Below are 26519 nucleotides of genomic sequence, written 5' to 3' on the forward strand. Positions count from 1 at the left end.
CACTGAGCTTTTCCCCAGGGGAGCATCTTGACTGAGAATTCCCAGATCTCTCCTTCAAATAGGCAATAGATAATTGCAATAAATACAAAACATATATACATACACTTACCCCTTACAGGTCTGCTCATCCATTAACATCCCCCAGCCTTCCAGTCAGGAATTCATTTTCAACAGACTTTTGAAGTAGTTATCTATAATTTGCTTCCACACAACGTGTGTTTACTTTGCAAAATCAAATGCATGGTTAGAACTTAGAGCAAAACACAGAGGGCCCATGGAAAAAACTAGATGTGTATATTATAGAGAAACAATGGAAAGCAGCTCTACAAATAAGAATTACAATGGTCTATTTTGTGTATTGCTTGCTTAAAGCTACGTGATTATAACCAAAGCTCTTTTTATTCTTAGCATTTTTGTCAAAAGCAGAGGAAATAAAGATAGTTTACTGCCAGAAGAATAAAACCAGGCACATAAATACCTATCATGCATCACAGCTATAGTACACAGTATCTCCTTAGAGCAGATGATGATCTTTTCATAGCTCAGTAATGCATAAAGGCTAAATTCCAAAGCCAAAATTACTCAAGCCTGCTTTTTTTGAGCAATTTAGAAGTTTAATATTGCTGATTACCATCTCACTTTGAAAGCATGCTAGAGGAGAGGAGGAGTCTATGATCAGGAGAAACCTCAGCTGCAGAAACCTCTGCTAAAACCCGGTCAGGGATGGAAGAATAAAGGAGAATTTGTCAACTCCACTGCAGAGTGCACTCTCATTATTCTGTTGATGGCATCCAGTTTTCACCACCTCTGCTGTAAAATATTTTGATCAAAACTATGGTTTTGGTCAATGAAGTAGTGAATAGGTCTTTCAGTGCAACTGCCTGTTTGAGGGGGATTTTGTTGGCAATTGGCTGAGCAAATTTCCACTTGCAATTACAGCCGTGAACCCTGCTGAGGGCATCTGTTGGGTAGTTAATACTTGTTGGGAAGTATCTCGCTTTAAGTGTGTTTTGTTTACAAAAGAAATTCCTCCGCTTTTTAACACAGTGTTAAAGACATTGTGCCTCCTGTTTATTTACATACAATGTTCGATCCGTGTTATCTTTGTTCACTGTACTGATTTTCCTCCCAACAGGGGGCTAACATATTGAAGGGCTTTTTTGATTGCCTTCAACTTTCAATTGAGTTATAATAATAACAGCCAAGATACAGAGAGGTTATTCAATTAAGTATTATAAGAGACTGCTGACCCAATTTTTTTTTCTTTTCTGTCCAGCAAAAATAAGGAGAAACTCCATGGAAGGTAAAATTGAAATGGATGTCAGTGTAAGCAGGACCTACAAGAACAGTTTCTGCATCAATGGCAAGAGCAGGACAGCTTAATCTCCTTCTGTGGCTGTCATTTTTTAAGGAGAGCTGTCCATCCAGAGCCCACATAATCTGCAATTAATTCCTTTGCCCTGCAGGAGTTTTGGAGCCACATTAATAGCTCTGAGCATGTGAAAGGATGCAAGTGTGAAACAGATGCAAGCCTCTTTCATATTATTTTTCAGTGTAAAACTCAGGAATATGAAGCTCTGTAGAAGCAGGCAGAGGGGTATCTCTGTTAAGAGCCCACCTCCAAAGCCCCGAGGAAGTCCATACTGTTGTTTGCACAGTGAGCCAGGCCTCCCTCACCAGCAGGGATGAGGTAAATATGCAACCCCAGGTGGATCAGGCTCCAACAGCCCCAGCCTCCAGTGATGAAGGAACCCTCCAGTGTACCCTGCAAGAGCAATATGTGGGGAAATCACCTCCTCTTCACCTACAGAAGCTTTGTCTGTCTGAGCCTCATGACGAACAGCGTAACTGTTTGACTGCATAACAGGCTATCAAAATTCTTGCTTAAATACCTCCAGAAATGCTGTCCAGTCCAAAAAGTTCCCAACTGCAAAACTCCCTCTTTCAGACACACTTTAAATGGAGACTGAAGAAAAGCTTCAGCTCACACTCTTGCAGATGGAGGGTAGGACACTTGTAATAAAGGCTTGCTCGAGTGGAAGCTGCTCATCAAGATAAAAAACACTTCTACCATATATATAAAAGCAATGGCACATTTTTGATGACCACTTTGAAGGTTTAGGAAGAAAACAGGAGATATTACACAGTTGAATTCTGATTGCATGAGTCAGCAAGCTCAGTTTGAACATAAAAACATTGGTGTAAACACTCGCACTCATGGACGAGTGCTACGGATTTAATGTTAAGGATACAAGGATTTAATTTATCTTCCATTTGCAAACTAATATCTTAGGTAGTAAAATGTTTTCCAGCAGTTACATGAACATAGGATTTTTGAATAGCATCAGAAAAACCCAATATAATTACCAATACTCTCCTTTTTTGCAAGATCTCTCCTTTCCCTCTCTTCTTCCATCAAACTGCATTGGAAGTCTAGGTGTTCAGCTCATGTGTTTATTAAACATGGCCCATGTATTGTTATGTAAGTTACTTTGGTGAAGATGTATTTCCTGGTCACACCTTGCTCCTTCCTCCATTCTGTCCCCGTTCTGAAATTCTTTTCCAAATATGTTTTCAGAGAGACGTGATTACCATTTCAGAAATACATATCTGACATAGGAGCTCTCAAAAGTAAACATTTATTTAATACCAAGAAAATCTAATGTCCTTCTGGGTGTAACTTGCAGAGCCAAGGCCTAAATCTGTTTATGTAAGCTGAACCTCAAAAGCAAGGTAAGTGACTTCAGTCAGGCTTCCACAAGCCTTAAAACAAAGTGTGAGCTGAAACTGGACCTTTGCTGTTTATTGGAAATACTAAGGAAGCAGGCACTTTAGAGAAGTGACTCCATTTTGAAAGGCTTATAGCTGTGTGCAGAACCATACATTTGCTATCACACTACCCTTAAGGGTTTTAATGCTGGCAGTTAATATACCTACACTTAGGTTCTAACTGAGTAGTTCTTTACCCATGGGTACAATTGTGTCTCATACAGATGTACTGCAGTAACACTATCGCTTTCATGCTGTTAGTTTTATTTCTGGAGTTTTTCCCCCCATTTTCTGCCTGATTTCACAGATGTGATGTATAGATGAAAGACAACCAACTCTTGTGCTTATCTCCCAAATCTTATCCATATGGTTGTGAGCCCACAATGTATAAGACAAAAAGGTCTGAAGAAAATGCCATCATCATTTCAGAACTGCACACAGTGACTTTCTTATTTGTTTGAAAGTAATCACCACTTATTGGGGAAAAGAAAAAACTAAAGCAAATCAGTGACAAAAATACCACAGAACTAAGCTTAAAACGTAAATCAGGAGCATCTTGGCAGAACCACATGGAATGCAGGAAGGCTCCTGCTAATATGCAAGAACAGTGACATCTTGTGGGGATTTACAGAATCGAGTTCACAGAGGGACAGGGCAAACTAGTCTGTGATGATGGGTAATTAAAGGAAACTACCTCAGTAGTTTATTTAATACATATACCACTAATATTTGGTAGAAATTAGGCTTTATTGCTTTTATAATGAGGAATGAAAATTAAAAAAGCAGATAAACAGCTACTTAGAAAAACTTTGAAAACAGAAATTAATGGAATGGGGTGGAATCCAAATAGCTCTGTAGCCATTTCCTCTGCTCTCCCAGGAAGTAGTTATAATTATCACTTAAATATTACTCATCCAAAGTAATAATGGCATAAGGGAAAAGAGACTAAACAAGGAATTATGTTGTAAAGGCATACAGTCAAACATAAAAATGACATACGTATTAAGTGGGTTTTAAAAACACACATGTAAATATTTAATAAAGAAAGCATGAATAGTTATGTTGTTCCTTTCCTCTGATTAACAGACTATGCCAAATTTATTATATGTACTTCGTGAGAAAGCAAAGTTGTACCACAATAGAAAATTAATTTATCCTACTTGCCAGTACAGTGTGCAAGATTTGGACCCTTCAGATTGCATCAGAGTATTTGAGTTTCTGGAACAAATCTTCAGTGTGATAAAGTGTCATAACTCAGCCAAGACACTCAACTCTGACAGCTTACAAGCAAAAATATTTTGATTTTTTTTTTTTTGCAAGTTTGCACCCAAACTAAGTTGTAAAAACATAACATTTACAACTTGGAAGATGAAAGATTTTCCTACCATGATGTTCATGTGTTCCTCTTATTTTCTTTTACCTGAGTAACCTAAGTAAACAGATTACAAGGCAATTTAGACATATTAGCTAATACAAGGTTTACTGGACTTCTCATATATAGAAATGTACTTTGACACTATTTGCAGTTTTACAAATACAAAATGAATAAGAACTTTAAAACATATTTACTGAGCAGCCATGTTTTGATATCTGTACAGATCAATAAGTGCTGTGGAATTATGTACAGAATTTATAATTTAATTTTTAAACAGCTTTTGTGCAACCTGGCTGTAATGTGCATTTAAAAAACTGCTGTCAACATCACACATCTGTAATTTACTGGTGCCAGAAATGGAGAGTACAGAATAGGACAACAGCTCCTAAAATAATACTGTGCTATGCAGACATCAGTACATAATTCAAATAGTGCATATTAATCAATGTCTGATGAGGAATAATAGCTGCTAATACAGACACAGGCATTCACAGGTATTAGGTTTGTTAGAGTAAGTATGGATGAATAAACTTTTCCATATATAAACATTAAAAGAAAGGGCTTGAATTAGGAAGTCATACAATAATTAAAGATGGAAATTTATGTAATAAATAACAAAAGTTTCAATTTAACTTGCAGAAGATAAACATAGTTGGAAAAAATCCTTTATAGTAGCAAAAGATCCTTCACAGTAGCCATGAAACCATTCAGAATCATTGTCAAATCAAAGGTAATTTGGTTTTATTTTATAATCATAACAACTGAAAGAAAAAAAGAAAATCAACACAAAGAAAATTTAGTTTATCTCTGATAGCTGTTAGGGTACTTCTGTGTTATTGTATCTCTCAGATGTTTCCTCCTCTTTTTGTGCTCTATTCACATTATCCCTTTTGAATTTTGATTTTTTTTAAAGTTTCTTTAGTCCAACATGAATCCATAGACGCTAAAGCACAGTGAATATGCAATCTGCAGACTGGTGTGAGTGAAAAACCATAGGGAATATAATCACTTTTACGAGGTAAGCTTGGAGTAACTTGGAGGAGAGAACTTGCGCTTCAAGTACTTGAGAATGTAAAGTGGAAGACAGCTTACAACAGTGATTGCTGACACTTTCCACAGGAAGGTCACAGTTGTGATAAAGGCAACATCTGCAGAAACAAAAAGGGAAAATAAGTAATGGGAGCCACTAACATGGAAACTGGAACTTCCACAGTGCAAAGTCAATAAATGTCTATTAATTGTTTGCTTATGCTATTGTCCAATTTTTAAAAAAAGGGCAATAAAGCAACAGAAAGTTAATCTCAGGCTTTTGCTTTTGCAAATTATTTTTTTGGAGAGGAACTTCAGAGTTCCTTTATGGTCCTCACACTGTTTTTCAGCTGAAGTAACTTTTAGGGGAAGCAGAATCTCAGTTTAAAAGCACAACTCTCTCATAATAAAAAGTTAATTCAGCTTATTTTTCTATTAGTAAGAATGATTTTTACCTGCTATAATTTCCCAACCAATTTGGATCTTTTATTCTGTATTATTTTTCTTACATCTATGCTGAATGATTCTTAAAATCATAGAGATTAAATCAGAGCCCAAATATTTCAAGGCAAAATGTAGTGATATTGCTACCTACCACAAGGAAAATATAATCATTTTTGACAAAAAATTAACAATAATGCTGACACACTATGCTTGCTAATTAATTTTTTGGACCCTATTTGTGATAATTAGATCATACTTAAAAATCACGAAAAGATCCTAGAACTCAGGGAACCCCAATAATTTTTTCTTTAATTTTTACCTATTATTTACAAATGCATATATTAAAAAATTCTCTACTCTTGACTGAATCTTTAAAGAAAAAAAAAATAAGCCAACCCAAAACTTCAAGAAAAGTTAAACTTCACCTACCTAAGAAAGCTCCAAAAGACACTCTGCCTATACCTGTTTCACAAAGAGGGAAAGTGAAAGGATAGATTTACAGAAAATACAAAAGTTATGCAAAAAAACCCCAAAACAACAACAAACTCCAACAGGTTAGCAACACAAAGAGGAGATGAAAAATATGTTAGTAGCATTAACTGGATTAGTATTGCCTTTCACATGTCAGTCAGATTACTTTAAGCAGCAATTAAATCAAAACACTTTGAAAACATAGAGATTTTATATTTGGTCATGTTTTAAGGTTGTAAATAGATTGGCACTTTTATTACATTTCACTTCAAGGTATAATTTACTGTACAAACAACTTGATCATGTGAATGAAAATTCACTTCATAAAATGTAATAAAGAAATCCTTTCCTGCTCCAACTTTGCTTATTAAAATACTTAGTATATTAAATTTCAATGTATAAACTTGTTATGCAGTTTTAGCCAAAGCCTGCTTGGGCATACTGAAAGCCCATGTAACCTATCATAGACACCCTAAAAAGGCCACTGTGTGTAATTAACTCAGAAACATAAAAACTGGTTTGCTTTCATGAGTCAGAGCTCTAGAGCAGTATCTGTTTTGCCTTTGGTATTTTTGCCTTTCCAATTTGAGTGCCATGTCATCATATAATTTCTCTGGAAGGAGATGATCCTTATAAGCACCATCACTGAACTAAGTTTATTTGCAAGTGAAGTCAAGCGCTATTGCTCTGGACCATTTTTCCTGATCCATGGAAGTTGTTCTATATCTTGAACTGCAAACCATCACATTATGCTGCATCACATACACAAAAACGCTCCCTCCCCCCAGTTATAATGGGACAGATTAAATAAGAACAAAGCATTAAGCAGAAGTGAAACTAAAAGAAAGGCATTTTGTCAGATAAGTGTTGAATAACACACATAAAATACATCTTTACAAAATCTCATGAAACTGCAGCCTTTTCAGTACTCTCAAAAACAAAAATAGTGAAGTTAAGTCCCTGGGTTGCAAGAAGCCATGCAACTGTTTATGGACTCGCTTGGGCTTGCCCAGCAAATCCACAAGCACAGAGAGGAAAATGCTCCCCTTTACGGAAAAGTCTGCAAGAAACACAGTTCCTGTGGTTTCTACACCTTTGTGAACATCATCTAAAAATTTTCACAGAACAACACCAGAAAGGATGGAAGGACTGGCTGTCACCAATACTACAGACTTTCAAAGGTGAAGCTGCAAGTTCTGCTTTATGAAGTTCCTGCAAGTCTGGACTCAAGTGCAAGTACCTATATCTGATCTTGTTTGTTCCTTTAATTTGTAATTTGACTGCAAACATTCAAAAATCAACCCAATAATCTCTATTATTGTGTCTGTGCATCAGTGTCAGAGGAAAAAAAGGGTGCTCTGGCAAACCTGAAATAATGTGCAAAATAAGTACCAAGCCCAGCAGAGTTGTTTCTTCACTCCTCAGAAATCTTGGAAGTACTAGAACACCTGGGACAGGCAGTGAAGCATTTACTGATTAAATAAACAATTATATAAATAATTATGTAAATAATTATATAATGCACACACACTACCCTAGCACTGACCACCTGGGGACTGACAGAGTGAAGGCAGAATTGTAAGACTTCTAGAAACTGCCATGTAATGCTCAATTCTGCTATGTGAAATGACAGGTGAAGAAGGGCAGCTCAATACTCATCAGATCCTAAAAGTCAGAGAAGAAGCTGGATTCTCAGCTCCTCATGAGGTATAATTAAAGCTGTTATATATATTTCTGTAAGCTACATTTGTAAAATCACACCTAGATACTTTATTTTTACTAAAGGATAAGTTGATCCAAGAAGAAATAGGTATTATTTTGATGCTGAGATTCTTGATTGGTAAGATTTGCAGTTGGAATGTGTTATTTCATCTTGTGAACTGTAAACAATCAGTACCTTAAGGCACAGTATGGCATGCCAAAACCTAAAGCAAAACAAGCTTAATACAAGCTTACTATAATTATGAAGCAATGGCTCCTATATAAGGTCTTTCCTTCTAGGCTGCTGCATCACTTCCTAACAATACTTCAGCAATTTTAGCCTTGTAAGTTAGATCTAATGAGGCCCACTTGGCCTGGTGTGTAAAATAATGCACCAATTCAGCAAAAGATCCTGATTTTTAACAAACTATATCTATTTTCAATAGTGCAAATCTCAAAGCTAATTTAAACTATACAATTTCGACTGTCAATATCAGACCAAGGATGGAAAAGGCAGGAGTGTTTTGACTAAAGTTTATAATCTAGATAAACCATACTAACAAGATAAAGATTGTTGAATTCTAGGAGAAAAGGGTAAGAGAATATTTTAACCCAACACTAATTAGGCCTAATTTGGACTCAATTATATTTCTTATAAAGAAAGCTGCATTTTAAAACATCACCTAATCTTCATTGAAAAAGAGGGAAGAGAAAAACATTATTAAAGATACAAAACAGTTCTTTGCTAAAGAACTTTTACTCACCAAAGTATTCATTTAGGAATGCAAGAGAGGCCACATAGCAGCCAAGACTGAGGAATTCAGCCACCACCATTAACCAGTGCCACGTTCGTATGGTCAGTGCAACCATCAAGAGCTCAGTCAAGATCAGGGCAGTGAAGGAAATGGCAACGACGTGAACAAACTCGGATTCAAAAAGCAGCAGGGCTCCGTACATCAGAATTCCACCTATGGGGTGAAGAGGCACACAGGGTTGGCAAGACACCCTGAAGTGAAATTTCACTGTACCAGCTTTTACAACTGCACACCGAACATTTGATTGCTCATTATGAAAGTTTGTCCAGTAATTTTTAAAACATTGGTCTTTCTAAAAGAAGGATATTTACTGTACTTTGTACATGTGAAATAAGCCAACCAAAGTAAAGCCATACAGAAATAAAACTATTAGAAAATTAAACACCTTTTAGTGCAATATATCTGATTAACTGTTAATTAACCTCATTTTGTCAAGTGCTGCAAATAAATGAGATATTGCTGAAAGTGTAATTACTTTCAACTGATTACGTAATTCAGATTTCTTCAACAGTACTTCTGTCATTCAATGAAAGAAAACTACTGTGTAAATACATGCAATGTGATAAGCACTCATTAAACTTTTTCTGGATTAGCATTTAATTAAAAACATGTCCTTTTTTAGGTAACATGCACCAATAAAAATACCAATCATGCTGTGTTTTGAATAGGCCTGGCACACTACAGGAATATTGATTTACGAGATAAACAGAAAGCAATATATATAACTACTGATGAAATGCTAAGCTTTGGGAATTCAACCTGCAGCTGAAAAACAATATTGCTAATAGCAGACAAAAATTTCTCAGTTCAGCAAAATTAGGACTCTCTCCTACCTTGGTAAATACTGATTAAAACCCAGATGAGGAAGGTCTTAAAGGACAAAGATCTCCCCTAAGGGAAACATGTGAGAGGACAGTTAAACACAACTTTAAAAAAATAAATCTACTCAGCTCATATATTTTTAATAGTTCATTGCCAGAGAAACATTTTACAAGTAAAATACACAATATTTGAAGTGATAAAGGCTACAAAGCTTCTACTTGTTTTTATGATTCTGCATTTCAAGTTTATATAGAAATCGCACAAAGTCTAAACTTAGGAGTAAGAAGTTAAGGCCTTAAACAGAAGAGATATTTTAGCTTGCAATGCTCTGGCTGGTTTTCAGAATGATAAATACAGAAAAATTAATTTATTTTTTATTTGTAAAATGTAGTCTTCAAAATAAGTACAGCATTGTACCTACTGACCAAAACCTTAAGCAAATCTGCAGTTATTTACTAGTAACTTCTAAACGTTGGATAAACTGCCCATTTGCTTTCACAGAATAAATTTATGACTACTGCAAATTTTCAGCAAGTAACTATTACCAAATAAATTTTAAATATTTTGATTGTGAATGGTAGAGACTGAAACATATGCAAAAATCAAAGAATAAATGCTGTACATGTAATATGACTCTTGCATTCTGTGAGGGTACTGATGAAATATGTTAGAACTGAAGAGTTGAAAAGACATTTTAAGGGATAAAGTGGCAAACAAAGCAGCCATTTTGCCACCAAAAAAAGGATCAATCTAGAAGAGGTAAGAATCAGCAGTTCTTCATTACTGCAACAAGTTCCAAGTTCTGTGAACAGCATTCCACAGGCAAGCTTATGACTCTGTTTAGCAGGTGAAGGCCATGCTTTTTGGAGTTTGATAAAGGACTGAAATATCAAAAACTTCAAAGATTCTCAAGCAGAGAAAGAACCAAGATCTCCAAAAGAGGAAAAAAGATGATCCCAGATTAACATAGGTAATAGCTAATTTAGTGCAATTAAAAAGACAAAGACTCAGAAAATTTTGAACTGGAGTCTTTAACTGGAGTCTGCTTCTGAACTTTTAGAAACATCTTTGAAGAATTTACTATTCCTAAAAAAGACTGTCTGCTTCTGTCTTGGATCATAACTTTCCTAGCTGACAGCTAAGGATGGAGAAGAAGTGCTTTTCAAAAAGCTTATTAAAACAGAATCTTGATATTTATTTCACTCTTGTGGGTAACAAAATTACAAACTTTGATTGTTTGCAAGTATGTGCAAACACAAAGAAAGCAGTATCCATGGATGACTGAGTTCAGATATATCAGTTATAAATATCTGTTATTTAAAAGAAGAGCGTTTTTGGAGACATCGGCAGTAATTTCTGCACGTTGAGAAAAAATAAATCTATAAATTCAGCTACCAATTAGAACAGAAAAGTTAGATGTGAAAATGTAAACAAATAACTCCACATGAGAGATTTTGGGGCCAGAGTGAAGGTTGCTTTATCAACATACCTTCAGGTTTGAATTATTTCAGTACAGCCACTGGTGACTAGAGAAATGTATTAATAAAAATGATTGAAATGTTTAGTACTGTGGATTATTTTAATAGTACAGAAGTTGGCAATAGTTGTGCAATCTGTCTTGCTTGGAATACCTTATGAAAATGATTGCAACAATTCCCAGTTTCGCACACTGGAGATTTTAGCATTTGTTTGTAGCTGAGCACTGAGGACATTCATACCTTTGTGAGATCCTTATAAAGTTCTGGATATAGCAATGCCATTTCTGGCTTCACATCTTGATCCAATACTAGAGAGAAGACTGGAAACATAGTATATATGGTTGCATACCTAAGAGAAAGGAAGAACATACATTAACACTTTCGTATGACATAATTTTAACTTGAGTTCAATGAGTTCAATTATTATTTTTATGAAATGAAATGAAACTGATTCTTTTTCCCAGTACTTAGGCAGCTTACCAACACAGCTTTCACATGCAACCTGCTCTTGCGGTTCTGAGAGCTGTCAGTTGTGAGAAGTTACAGTCTTATACAGTCAAAACCAACAAACACATTTCTTTATTCTATCACCCAAGCCTATCACCTGTTACCATACTCCCTGTGCACTTGCACTTTGGACAACCAGTCCAAAGACCTGACATTTAAATTCATCTATAGATGGATGCATGAAAATGGAATTAAAAAAAAGGCACTATATTCTGGACAACATGGAGAAGGTAGGTGGATGAATAAGAGTCTTAACAGCTCTCTGAATGGCTTTGGGTTTTATTGTACACATGCCAGATACACACTTTATGTGTATGTATATACACATATACTTCCTTGGAACTTAGCACACTTCTGCAAACCTTTTAAAGAGGTCTGCTGCTTGCCTCTGCAAAGTCTGGTGTAATCAGACCATGGTTTGACTAAGGTTTAGGTTACTCTTGGTTTCAGTTGTTATTACTTACAAGGAGAATAAAAAGAAGCTCTTAGGTCACAGGGACAGAGAACAGGACAAACACAAACATATGCACAGCTCTCAGCTATATAACTTGGGGAACCATATGAATAAACCTGCTGCTGCAACCCGACCAAGGTGCTCTCAGGGCTGCACATATTCACATTAATGGAAATCTATGTGGCAAACTTGGATAGTGCACTCTCAGAGGAAATATCACAGTAGCTTCAGCTCCATTTTAAACACAAACCCCTGTGATTCTCACTGAGATTTGGACATTAATCTAGCCCAGCTGAAGCTGGTCTGGTCTGGGAGATTTTCTTTATTGTTTTCACCCTGTATGTGCACAGGTTCTACAGTATCTTCTTCTAAGGCTATGCAGATCCCTCTCTCCAGAGAACTGATAATGAGACTTCTCCCATCATATAGTGCATAACCAACCTAAAAGTGACTTTTCTTGGTGCACTCATCCCAGGTTTTGGTAGTGTACCCATGATAAATGCATGGAAAACATGGATGACACCAAGCCCACAGGGTTATTTAACCAGTTAGTTTGCTTTATTTATTACCAGAAATTGTTACTGCTGCTTTGACTTACCCTACCATTAGGAATCCTTGGTACAAGGGAACAGATGCAAAGTAGAAGACTGATGAAAATACAGCCTAGAAAAAGCAGGTAATTAATTATTTAATGTAATTCTACATACAAAACGATACAATATAGCAAAAAATAACAATACAAAAAATAACAATCACAAAACATTTGTGACATTTCAAAGACAGACATAGGCATTTTAACTATTCAGAAAACAAAGTATTAAATACCTGCATAGTTGAAATAATAAGGCCTCGGTGCATGACAAACTGACCAAGTGCTGCTGATCTTTTGTAACTGTTTCGGCCATGTACCATCAGCAGCCTACCTATGTGTTTAAACTGTGTGATAGAAAAGTCAGCTGCTAGAGAAGCTTGTTTTCCCTCCTAGAAAAAAAGAAAAATATTTCAAATATGAATCCCAGTGTAAAAGCTGTATATCAAGTTTCAAAATCCTAAGCAATAATTAATTTCAAAAGACAAGTTTGTTCCTTCTTTGAGAATCAACCCTACAACGAGACATGACAATTTTTTTGCGCATATTCTAAGATGCAGTGTGCTGTAACAAGTAAGTTGAATTGCTTCTCTCGCTTCTTCCAGGTAAATGCTGCACAGAAACAACTTTAATTTTTCCTGGTTTTAAAAAGATTAAGCAGAAGACACACAAGCAAAAATACTAAAGATTAAGCATTCTTATAATCTTGCAGAATACTTTAATTGGAAATGATCAATTCACTGTTGTTTAAGAATAAAGCATCTAATCACATTCTACCAGGCCTCTATGTGACACACATTTCACAATGAAACCGTTAACATTACCTTGCCTTCAATTCCAATTCCACAGTCTGCTGCTTGGATCATGCTGACATCATTTCCTCCATCACCTGGAAAATGTCACTGCAATATTCAGTTCTTCAGAGGTTTTATTCTCCTGGCCTTACAGTAATTGAGAAAACCTCTTACATGTCTTTAAATTCTTACAATTAATCTATGACTTATCATTAATTACTTCAGTAATCAAGACTCTCCTGCAGAATAGAGAAGATAACCACACCTTTCTCACAGAATAGCATTTTTGCCATAACTATGCAATACCTGGCTGCTGGTAAAGGTTGGTAAAGAGGTCTCTCTGGTTTTGTTTCAGCTATTTCTCTGTTGTGCCACCTGCTGCTTACATTTTTACAGATTTTCCTAGGAGGATTGTGCCCAGTTACCTATTGCACACGTGCGTTTCCCGGTGTGGTGCTGTAACAGTTTCACAATGTGGGCTTTCTGCGTGGGAGAGCATCGGCAGCACACCACAGCAGGACACTGACAAGCCAGCTCTACAAATTCATGCTCATAATACTTCAGACAAACCTGAGGGGAAAAAAAATGCTTGGATTTATTTACAATTAAATATTACTACATGTAGCCCAACACAAAAACACAGTATAAAGATTTTTTATTGTGTTTTCCATGTACAACATCTAACTGGAAGGGAAAAAAAGGAAAGATTCTCCTGACTGTGGCTTTATTATTTTTTAAATCAAAGGGATTGAGCGGCAAAGTGCTTTGAGCTTAAGAGAATAGACAATAGTAAAGCTTGCTGTATACAAATTCCATTTCTATTACTGTACAGAAGACTAGAAACCCAGTAACATTTACAACATATATCATCTAATTCACACTCAGCGATAAGCAAAAGTATCTCTAAGGACTACTTAAAAGTATGGGGAAATACTTGAAAAAAGAGCATGAAGGTGCTGATACATTACTTTCTGACCATAAGCATATAAATAATTTGACCAAAACCAAGTTTTTACCTCAAGTGAGTCCCCAGATATCACCAAGGCACAGTCATGCTTCCTCCTAAAAGCATTTAGTTCTAAGTGAGCCTCTCCTCGAGTGACAACCTTCAATAAAAACCACTCAGTTAAAAGATTTTGTTATATTCTTAAAAAAACCCTGCCTAAACAAATCAAGTTTTGAGAACTCATACCCAGAAGCCTTGGTTCAAGGGTTTTATCCCATTGCAAGTCTAATACCCATGGAATTTTACTATAAGCCTCAAGCCTTATGAATTGACAGAGTAATCCTCAAACAAGTAAAATCTATGTAGTCGGCTTAAGTGGTTCCTCACTAAAGTTTGCTAGGGCTAAAATAGTGCCGAATTAATTACATTAAAATATCTTAGTTTTGAGCTGGCCTGAGTCTTTTCATCCTGGCAGGTCTAGAGAAAGATAGAAAACTTTCCCAAGCAAACCTTAATTGTTTTGTTTATTAACCAGCAAAATATGCTCTTAGAATAACATAAAGGGTCCCTATTAATTGTCCCTTCAGTTTCAGGAAGGAAAACCAAGCACAGATTTCAAAGGGACATAAAGATGCTCATTAGTACTAATCCTTTTGGATCTTGCATGACTCTGAAGACAAGATCAAGTGGCATAACATGAAAGAATTACATCATAGATTTAAAAAATTTACATAATTGTTTCAGAAAAGCCCAGCTGTGAAGTGCAAAAAACAGTCAAATGTTACTAAATGCATTTTAGAAGGTTTTGAACTATAAACAGAATACGAAAAATTGAAATTATAATCAGATTTTGAGGAGACTGGCAGATTTGGGTGTGGTGGTGGGGGGTTTTTTTGTGTGTTTTTTGGTGGGTTTTTTGTTTATTTTTAATTTTTTTCCCCATAAATACCAATGTATTTTAGAGGTATCATGCTAGACAAACTTCCAAGCACAGAATAAAACACAAGGTCTGATTACACTTTTAATTTTGTCTCTGTCAACAGATCACATAGATTAAATAACTTTTAAGATATATGAATCTTAATTACATTGAATGTGAAGTTTTGTCCTTGACCCACAACTACCCAGCCTGATGCAGTTCAAAGAATCTTCTCTCTCCAGATGGGTTCTACTACCCATAAAATTTGAGTTACATTAAAAAGCCCCTGCAAAGAGAAAAACTCATACACATGCCCCAATTCAGAATTTTTTTCCTTCTTTTCCACAATTAAGCATGAAAAGAGAAATCTCCTTGTCTGGCAGCTGTTAGGAAGCCCAGCCTGTGTTGGCCTAGCACATTCTTTCTGCATTGCAGAGATGAAGAGATGTCAGCACTTGTGCACACTGATGAGCAGTGATTTTCCTCTCTGTTCTACATTTCAACCTAACAGAGTGCTTTTTTTTTTTTTTAATTTGTAAATATCTCCAGAATGACAAACTATGGAAGCTGAGACTTCTAAGAATAAACAGTTTTTTTAAAAACAAAACACAGCTTTTTGGAAAGAGAGCAGCTAAAGGTTTTATCGCTCTAATTTATAACTACAGTAGAAGTGTTATAGTGCTTGATATTTTCTTACATTAATTCAGTAGTTATTTCTTTGCAACAAGTATAGCCACAGAAGTAATTCTGTATAAATGTGTTTTCTAACTAATTTAAAACTGTATTCTAAGTTAACACAGCTTTATGCTGATCTCTTATTACCAGTCAAGGTAATGAAAATAAAAATCTGACTCAACTAAATACATTTTGTTCAGGAAGACTTAATTTGTGGTGTTACAATGTGGAAAGGTCAACAAAAATTGATCTGAAGTTTTATCAGAAGCATTAATAATTTAATTGCAAATAGTAGTCTGCAGGGCCTAATTTGCCATTCTGATGCTTCAGAAGAAAATACATTTACATGTAAATTATATTAATATAATTATTTCTGTAGGTGCGAGTGGATCATTTAGAACAAACAGATGCATTATGTCTGATCACACAGCATCAATCAATGTCTGGAAAATCTATTTTTGTTTGGCTTCAGTCAAGTGAATAGCACGCATATAAAATATATAGAAGAAGATTCAGTTTACTTTTCTAACAATTACTTAAACAGTCTGCTGGTAAAATGCACATGTATATAATGACATGAAAAAAATTTCTCATACCAATTTGATCTCTGTTTACAGAGGGGATGTTCACAGTTTCATTCAGGATTAATTCTGCTTGAGTCTAAAGAGTTCTATCAATGAAAATGCTAAAACAAGCAAGAATGACATTCAGACAGCCTAAACGCATGGATAGTTTCTTAGTGGCTCAGCACCTCACCTCCATCACTATTTAGAGGTATCTTGCTATGTCTCTTATGAAGGGTGTAAAACGTCTGTTGAACCTGGCTCACCCTCACATGGCTACAAACATTTCTACAGCACATCACCAACTCTAGAAAACAACACCCTTAAATGCTTTGTCGTTTTACTGCCTTGAATAACGACCTAAGTACTACCCTCTGGACCATTACAGTGACAGTACAATAACCCAACAACTTCCAACAGCCAGCCAGCTACTAATACAGCAACACTGCTGTTAGCCATCCTTTGATGAACCAACAAAAAAAGTTTGAACTATACTTACAGGTCTGAAAATATGAATATCTTGATTTCTAGACACTAAGTGAGAACTTTTTGCAATGCAAGTTGCTGTCTCCAGTTTATCTCCTGTTAACATCCATATCTGCAAAAAAATGTAAGAGTTTATTTCTTTGGACATTAGCGAATTGTCTGTTCTCCAAATCTAAGTGACATCTCTCTCCAACTTTTCTCTGGCACCTTTTTGGATTAAGTTATCCAAGAAAATATACTGACTTGTGCCTTTTAAAGTAAAATTAACTAACAGTTTTTACTGCAATAGTATGCAAAGCAGAAAAGAACTGTCTTTACTTTTTGCAGCTCCATTCTCACAAGGGCCAATGTCTCAATGTATATGAAGACAAAGTAAAGCTCTGGGGAAGCATAAAATCCTTTCCCTAAGGCCTTGACACGACCTTGATCAGAAAAGTGAGCATACAGATTACATTTGTCAGCAAAATGATGCAACACAACAATCTGTGACCCTGGTGATAATCTCAGGAAGCAGCAGCCAAGCCATGAGACAGCAAATCTTGGAGCATGAGCTACACTCCCAACACTCTGAAAAGATCCTGCCCACTGACCACGCAGAACTGAGGAGGCAGTAAAGATTAAGGGATAAAGTTGTTACGTTCCCATTGTGTGACAGCTCTCTCAGCCCCTTAACACCAAGAAGGTTTGTTAGTATGATGACTAGTTAGGAAGATGACTCAGTCACCAGTGTAGGGAAATTATTGTCATCGCATCCCAAAATTCTCCTGGTTTGCTTTGACCTCCTGAGCTGCCCTTCCAGCGGATAATGGAGGGGCTGAAGTCCAGCACAAGCAGCATATGCAAAATATCCCACTGTGTCCGACCAGTTTAACCAATGCAAAGTCATTAAAACTATTTGGAGTAGAGTTTGACACTGCTTAAAGCAAAATGTCTATAATCTTGCCCCCTCCCCTCAGATACTGTTCATATATTTACTTGAAACCCTCCCTCAAATAAATTGTATATGCATTATGTGCATATATATGTGCAATTGATAGGTGTCTAGCAAACCAACTCTTCTGCATGGTTTTTCATGCCATCCCTTTAACATGAACTGAACAAACTCCAAGGGCAGTTCTGAATTCTAGTTCAAATAATTCACGTTTTGATCTTTGCTGAAACTTCTTACAAGCATCAAACCTGAAAACATTGTTGTCACACAAATCTTGTGCCAAACTCAGTCAGTGTCAGCAAGGACAGTGTACTGTAGACAGCCTGGGGATAAATGACTGAGACACACATTCATCTATCCATTGGTAGTTTTCCTACAGAAGTAAGTTTGAGATTGATGAAACCTTGTAGGCAAGGGAACTTTCCACACAGTGTCTTGTTTGTTTCTGCTAGTTCATGCCCAGAATGTGCTGGGGACTTGACACATTTCTTACTTTGAAAGAAACTAAATACAGACAAATATAAGTTATGTCTTGATTTAAAAAGTTAATAAATGATAACCTGTTATGTCAGCAATATGTGTTAAGTACCTTTATTCCAGCATTCCTTAGCATCTCTAGAGTTGGTCTAACATCTGCTTGCAGCTGATCTTCTACTCCAGTGAGACACAGTAATTCCATTTCTCGCTCCAAACTCTCTACAACAGCAGCAACCTTCAGGTTTCTGTCATGTATGCTTAGCTTTGCTTGGTTATACCGACTCTGTTTGCACAAACACAAAACCACTTAGAGTTTGCTACAACTCATAAAGTATACATTCAGTCTACCACTCAGTGATAGCATGGATCCATTAGGCTAAATGTTTGTCTTTATATATCTTTAATGAAGAACAAGGCTAAAGGAACAATTTTACTTTACACCCACTGTTATATAGGGCTCTTCTGACAATGCATCTAAAGAGAATGCCTCCTGAAGAACTATTAAGAACTAGGCATCACAGCTTCAAAGGAGGACAAGCCTTTTCTTTGAGAACAAGTAGGTTTTTTAGGTCATGTTGAACCTACAAAAGTAACATTACGTTAGCTTCTGGGAAAACACTGTCCAATCCAATAATAAAGCAAATAGGACCCTGCAAATATGACTGCAGAACCATCATTAATGAATGACAAAGCCTTTAACAGATTGTGGACAATATCTCAATTATCTGTTTTTTAAATATGAATCATCTTTTTCTGCAATCTTAAACAATAAAATAGAGGAATGTTCTCCTTGAAGTAATTAAACATGATCATAAGCACATGATGATCATAAGCACAAGATCACTCTGTCCTTTCATACCTCAAAATCTTGATACTGTTCTTCAGTAAGTGATTTTTTGGCAACGACCAGTGTGCGCAGTCCTTCTCGTGCCATATTACCACACTAAATGAACCAAAGCACAGAACAGTCATGCAAATATTCAAATCTGTGTTCATGATTTCTACTGTATGCTAACATGGTGTGTCTGTAGCTTTGGTGTTTCTTTAGACTCTTAAAATATTCTGGAGAAGCCACAAACAGGATGAAAAGCAATTATACTCCAGGTTTCCCAAATGAAGTGGTTTGATATCAGTAAGTCAATTAGATCTCCTCTCCTAGCTTAAAGAAAATATCTTTTAGGTTGAAGCTTTAAAATAAACTAAAACTACTTTTGAGGCACATAACAGAATTCAATTTCTTTTTTCAGTGAACATATCCCTTATCAGAAAAGCATCTACACATTAAAAATAGCCATGGAATAGCATGTCTTAATGAAAAACAGGGCTCTCCAGTGCAAACACTTATTGATTTGACCTCATAAAGCTAAATAAATTAAACAAGTATTTTACAATTAATTGTGCATCATTATCACCAAAAGTAATTTTTATGACATTTTGCTAGGTCTTGAGGGAGTTTAATTTATTCATGTCCCTGAATAAATCAAACTGCCCTGCAGCAGATATTGATTCATATTGCCAATACCATTATGAACATACATGGTGTAATCATTGTATTAGCATATTGGCTGTATGTAGGGTCAAAAATAAGATGATTGCTGGTACCTACTAGAACACATACTGAAAAATATTAATCAGGTTTGAAATTTAGTCACTAACTATTTTATTTGAAGTTTAATAAATGTGGTAAAAAGAAAATATTTTGGACACAATGCTTGTCAAAGTCTGTAATTCATAATCATACCTCACTGCAGATTTTGATCAAACAAGGGATAAAAAGATTTATAGCAGAATACTTCTCAGCAGTAATTAGGTTTTATGTGGAAGGTCAGTCAATGAAAAACAACTTTCCTCGTTTTAAGTAGGAACATGTCCTGCTACTACTACCAGCTTCACTTTTCTTGTATGTTACTCAGGAATTGGAAATAGTTGTAATCCCTTAAAACCCATTCAGGATATCCATAACTGAAGTTCAAAATCCATTACTGCATTGCCTCAGATTGTTCTTTCAACATATCCCAATACCATCTGATATATTTGAGATTTTAAATCTTTATAAAATATTAATTTTTGTAAATGTTGATTTTCTTTCTTACCTCTTCTTCTAACCAATCATTGTACTGTACAATAGTGGACATGGCAACGTCTGCACCCTTCATGTAAAATGTAATTTCTCCTGAAGATTCATCCTAAAATTTTACAAAAGAAATGGGAAGGAGTGGGGGGTGGGGGGAGAGGAATATCTGTTTATAAAGTCAAAACAATTACCTACCAATAACTTAATTGCCTTCTGAAGCACTCAATAGGTTCCCATTTATAAAAGACAAAGTACCTTGTCAAGAAGTGGGTAGGTTGTATTACTTGATGTTACTATTTCCAGTGTTATCTCTAATTCCACTGAGATACATGTCTGCTATTTCCATGTAAGAGGATCAGTTCTAACTGAAGTCCACAAGCATAAGAGATTCTCAGCACCCCTAAACTAAATTTTAAAATATCAATGTTACATCCCCTCTAACTTGTATTTTGTTTCTTGGGTGGCAAATACCAACCCAAAACAGAAAGCTCTGTATGTCTGAAATACCTGGTAATGAAAAATTTACAAATAACTTAGTGTATATACTTGTTACACATTTTAATGATGCAACACTCATTGCATAGTCAGTGAATCCACACACAGGTGAATGCAATCAATGAATTCCTGTGGTATTGTCTGTTGCAGAAGGAGTGAATCAGTCTGATCTGCCAGCATTTTTAAAAAATCAAACCAAGCACCCAGAAAATGCCCCAAATTACCCTAACTATGATGCCCATGCGCTTGCTCTCAGAAGTGAAGGGGAAGATCTGCAGGATATAATATGTGAGGATGTGCCCACCAGGGGTCTTCAGCTGCATTGAGGTCAGATCCCTGTTAACCAGAGTGAGACCCACACTCTCTGTCCACTGCACCAGAGCTACCTAAAGAACAAAGGAAAAAAAAAAAAAAAAGAAAGAAAAAAGAGACATATTTAAATTATTTAAATGTGAAAGGTCTGTGACACTGTTACATAAGTTAAAACCAAAGAACTGTTGCTAGGGTGAAAGTATAAACTCTTCCAATAATCTAGGGAAAAAAACCACGGGAACAGCAGCAGACTGAGTATAAAATATTAACACATCAAATTATGTATGTCCCTTGAAGAGCTTATAAAAATTTCTTATGAAGAATATAAAACCTTCTTCAACTTATTGCTGAAAATGAGGTACTCTCAATATATTGTTTAGAAATAACTATTCTAATAAATACCCACATATATTCAAGAATAAATCAAGGACATCAAGTAGAAATTTTGCAAAATGAGAAGACGATTTCTATATCAACAAGACCATTATGTAAGTAAAACTCTTTGGGAGAATTTCAATATAAAATATTTTGTTAAATCTACAGTTACATGCGAGATGAGACAATTTAATTGGTAATAAATAGGAAAGCAAAGGACCTTATTTTTAGTTTACTCACTTGCATAATATCAATACTTTGTTTCAACAGTAATATGACTTCTGACATCAAATTAGATGGAAACCAACCTTACAATACTGCATCCCACAAACTCACATGGGAAAGTCCCTTTTCCAAAATTTTGCTGCTTTGAAGTGCATGACATGTAGCTTCAACATTTTTCTATATTATACTTTAAATATCTCCCACCACCACCATCTGATTCATTCCTTCAAAAAAATTAATATTTTAGGAAAACTGTTTTACTGATTTTACTGTTTTGTATACAAGACACATTCCATATATCATTTTTTTTCTGACTAAAGAAAACTTCTCCTCAATCTGCTTTTAGTTTTCCAAAGGTTAATCTTTACTGGAAACCAGATTTTTAAATCACTGGAAAGTTAACTATAAGGAAATTCACATGATTTTTATGGATCCTGGATTTTTACGGATTAATAGGCTCTGCTATTAATCTCAGGCAAGATGAAAACAATAAACATCAAACACTCTGATAAAAAACAAGCAAGTAGAAAATTCCCTAGGTAAGTTCAATGGACATGATGGTCACTAAGAATTTCACACAAAGCAAATAAAACACCTCAGCTTCTAAGAAAATTTAAAATTGGAATAAAATCCTGTGTGAACCTGTAAAAACCCTAGTAATGCCATCTGTGTAGGCATCATCAGATGAAAATACAGTGAGATGCAGCAATGGAAGAGAATAGAGCACACTTTGAAAAGGATCATTTTAAATTCTTGAAAACTGCAGGAAGCCTTTTTACAAACTTTTCTACTTTACCAGAAGTAGCTTATAAGCTGTAAACGATCCAGTACTTCCAAGGTTAATTTTCAATTTTCACAGTGAAGGGTTACTATTACATTCTGACCTGTAAATTGCATCTTTCTACTAAAACCCTATCATCTTATTTGTGTCCCTTTGCAGCTAGGACTAAAGTGTTCTATATTTGGTGACTCAGATCTGTTTATTATATTTATGCTTGGCTTCACATACCATTTAAATTAGCATTTTGCAGCACAGTCATTTTGTATTCTTATACCTGGCCTATACACAACTGCATATTTATTTTTTCTTTTAAATTGATCAGGGCAAATACCATACAAGAAACAGTCAATAAGGCTCAAGAGTCAAACAGATGCCTACAAGGACACTGAAAAACTTGAGAGAAAGACGAGTTTGACTCCCATCACTCAGAATGAATCGGTGCAGCAACCAAAACAATACAGCCAGATCTTACCATTGAAATACCTGAAGCTTTTGGAATGTAGAAATTTTTTTCTCAACAAGTATTTCACAAATTAACATCTACATTGTAAATCCTAACAAATACACATATACTAAAAGGCTGGCTATAGAGAGTTCAGAAAAAAGATTCTTAGGCTAGTCTCTCTTCTTGAGGTTTCCCCTCTACAAACACATTCTCTTCTCTTCAATACATTTCGGAACCTTTACATTAAAAAGGTCTTGCAATCTAGTGTACCTAAATCAAGAACTCCTAGAATACCAGGAAAATGCAGCAGCTGTGGCTTCTACAGAGCTCGACATATTGGATGAAGGCAGATAAAGCAATTAAAGGTTGGACAAGCATAAAAGGCTTTGATAGTGATGCTACCACTTTGTTCTAAAATAATCCATTGCAATGTTAATATTAATTTGCAGATAATCGTTAATTTGCTGACACACAAACAGATGAAATGTGTCAAGTTTCTTGAGTCCAGATTAGGGACTTATTTGAATGTTTTATGGATCTTCTCTGGCTTATCACAAAGCTTCCCTAATAGGGAAACTGGCTGCCTGAGAGACATAAGCATGTTGGTGGGTAAATGGTCTTCCCATTACTGAGACACAGGTATGCAGTGAACTCACTAACTGTGTGATGTTCCTAGGGCAGGTAATGCATATGGAGGCAAAGAGAGATATGTGGTTGCTAACTTGCTGATTTTCCTCCTCCTAAGTAGCAACCCCAAGGGTAAAGATGACCATTCACCTCTCACATGACGATGTCAAAGATGCAACTTCCAAATTAGGAAAGAAAGGAGCAAATAATTGCATTGTGAAACAGAAATGCAACAGATCTGATGCAAACTAGTGAGAAATACCACCTAGTGCTCTTACCCTAAATCTTTCAGATGCTTCTATTTACCACATGCCCACTCTTGAACTCTGGCTGCTTCTGTCAGCAGTCTCCCCACTAAAGGCCACCCAACATTCTGAGCTTCTAGAGTTCACAGATCCAAACAGCAAACTCTTCAATTACCAGGGCACAGATTTCCACTCAAATTTAGAGATTTCATAAGGAAACTCTCCCAAATTAAGCAGTAACTGTGCAAACCACATCACCTAGAGCAGTAGCAGCTCAAGAGTTAGAAGCAGCTTCTCTCAGTAGGAGTGTGTCTCACTCAGTCACCTGAGGAATGAGTGCATTTCCAGAAGGGCACAAAGAGGTGAAACTTCAAAAGCACCAATCATGTCCATGTTCTGGGGACATTATCATCCCATTTTTTTTAGAAATGTTCATTTATGGAACCAAATCAAACCACACATAGCTTTTGCACTGGGTTAGGGTTGACCTGTACAATAATACTCTTGACTGCAGGTTTCCATCACAGGACATGCTCTGTTCACCATACTTGGATCCTGTGGGGCTGTACACCTCATTGCTAAGGCCACAACCTCCAGCAGCCTGGCTATCACACCCACCTCCTGCTTTTCTTTCCTTATGGCCCAGGCTATCATTTCTGCTCCCTAGCAGAAATATTGAACTGCTCAACATTTACAGTACTTGTTGCTCAAAACATTTTATGAACAAATAATTGTCACTTTCAAGGTACAATATTCTTTTTTGAGCTAACATTAGTTTAAGAAAAAGTCCCACTGCCTCGTGGCTGCAGTTGGCAGTTCTCTACCTCACAGGGACCAGTTGAGGAGTTCCACCATAGTTGTACTCATATCTTTCCTGGAGCCCTGCTGTGAACCTGGCCACTTTAACCAAAAAAGAATCTGCATTAATAAAGTCTTCAATGTTTTTAGCATATATGAGGGAGCAATTTATAGGGCAAAAAAGAAGGACTAGACATGGGAATTTTGTTAGCCAGTTTTGCTGCTTAGAAGAATTCTCATGTAACCCATTTGTATTCCTTTCAGAGTATTTAAGAGCATCACTTCAGACAATAGGAACTGCTTTCAAAATCAAACTGTCGTATAAGTTGTACAGACATGGTAAGTGGGGTATTTTTTAAGTTAAGGCTATTGCTTTGGAAACAGAAAAGAAGCAGTGAGCTATCCTTTCCCCACTGCCTGAGTGTTTCCAACCATTTCCTTTGGGACTGTTCAACATCTCATATCTGTTTCCAATCAGTGGTTTGCTTTGTTTATATTTATAAACAACCATTTTATGCAAACTAACGTTTGCAGTCCATCACTTTTCATAAAAAAACCTTCATAATTAAAATAAAATTATTAACTTAAAAATACAGCTTGATCATGTGAAAAAACTACCAATCAATATTCAAGACAAGCTATGGAGTAGTTATTCTTTGTGGGTCTCGAAGGTCACGCAAGTGATGGTTTTATGCTACTGAGTGATTTGCTTTTCACAATACATTGACAAAACAACACAATTAGTCTTGCTTCAATAAGCACACACAATAAAATGAATTAAACAATACAACATGTCTCATACATTACAGCTTCACTTTTGTAAACACAAAAGCTGCTTCACTAAGGGCATATAATTTCCCTGTCTGTTTTTAAATGATTGGCTTTGTATCCCTGTAATTAATTTTAGCTACTCTGTTGTCTCTGGACAGAAACGCTGGAATTAAATAACTGACCACACTTCAAGGTAGTATTTAAATATTCAAGATCCTGGAATTAGAAATGCTTGAGACTATAACAGTGCAGGACAAAGCATAACCAATAAATGGCTGGTTTATGAGAGTAAGCAGTCATTAAAAATCATGACTGATCAACCTTTTCTGACTAAGGGGAGCAAAGGTCTTCAAAGGCTCCTGTTCATAGCATGCCCTGAATTGCTTGGGTCTCTGACCTTTGAACTCCATCACTTTGCCTACTTAGCTTATATCCTTTCATGATTGTTCATTACATTAAGGTAGCTGGCTTTCTACAGATGAGCTGAACCCACACCTATGATGGCAAAGTCGAAGCTGAGTTTTGGTATGGCTTTTATTCCTTTTAGTTTTTTTTTCCATCCAGTGGGTTCTCAGTGAATGTTTATTGTTTGCTATGCTACAGCTGTAGAGGACAAGTGACAGACAAATGAAACTTTCCACTCTTTCAGAGAAAATGAAATATTGATCACTTATCATAAGAAACAAAGAGCCTGGCATAAGTAGGATTTGCATTATGAATACAAAATCAGTTACTTATCTCAGGTTACTCTAACAATGAATAAATACATCTGTTATGATGAATATACCTACTTCTAAATGTGCATACTTTGTTATGGTCATATTATATCTGTATATGGATGCACACATATATGCACAGATGTGAGGAATTTCAAAAGAGTTCCTCAAGTCCACTAATTAAGTGTGCAGTGTAGTCAGCATATTGCTGAGCTGTTTCTTATACCTTCCTACATGGAAGAGTAGTTTATACTTACATACTGTTCTCTGCTCTTTACATCCTATGGTGTGATCATGCAATATTATATAATGCAACACACAACTATGCAAATAACATCTTGTTCCAAAAGACTGCAATCAAGCCAGATCCATAAACAAAATCTAAGAGAACAGAGTTGCAATGTGGAGAA

General features: G+C 35.9%; 1 protein-coding gene across 2 annotated transcripts in view; it reads right to left on the reverse strand.

Moving 5' to 3' along the window:
• Positions 1 to 3498: 3498 nt before the first annotated feature.
• Positions 3499 to 26519, reverse strand: part of ATP9B (ATPase phospholipid transporting 9B (putative)) — a 154092-nt gene continuing 131071 nt past the window's right edge. The window contains exons 16-30 of one of the 2 annotated variants that reach the window (XM_058820422.1): positions 21039 to 21200; positions 20339 to 20431; positions 19105 to 19188; positions 18358 to 18528; positions 16851 to 16949; positions 14265 to 14354; positions 13674 to 13818; positions 13279 to 13343; positions 12691 to 12846; positions 12464 to 12528; positions 11145 to 11253; positions 9438 to 9495; positions 8554 to 8757; positions 6047 to 6079; positions 3499 to 5292 (exon numbers count right to left, since the gene is read on the reverse strand). In XM_058820422.1, coding sequence (XP_058676405.1) covers positions 5156 to 5292; positions 6047 to 6079; positions 8554 to 8757; positions 9438 to 9495; positions 11145 to 11253; positions 12464 to 12528; positions 12691 to 12846; positions 13279 to 13343; positions 13674 to 13818; positions 14265 to 14354; positions 16851 to 16949; positions 18358 to 18528; positions 19105 to 19188; positions 20339 to 20431; positions 21039 to 21200 — 1671 coding nt within the window. In that variant the 3' untranslated portion in view covers positions 3499 to 5155. The remainder of the gene's footprint in view (positions 5293 to 6046; positions 6080 to 8553; positions 8758 to 9437; positions 9496 to 11144; positions 11254 to 12463; positions 12529 to 12690; positions 12847 to 13278; positions 13344 to 13673; positions 13819 to 14264; positions 14355 to 16850; positions 16950 to 18357; positions 18529 to 19104; positions 19189 to 20338; positions 20432 to 21038; positions 21201 to 26519) is intronic. The other variant, XM_058820428.1, reaches the window with a different exon arrangement.

The sequence above is a fragment of the Ammospiza caudacuta genome, chromosome 1 (assembly GCF_027887145.1).
Source record: "Ammospiza caudacuta isolate bAmmCau1 chromosome 1, bAmmCau1.pri, whole genome shotgun sequence".
Lineage (NCBI taxonomy): Eukaryota > Metazoa > Chordata > Aves > Passeriformes > Passerellidae > Ammospiza > Ammospiza caudacuta.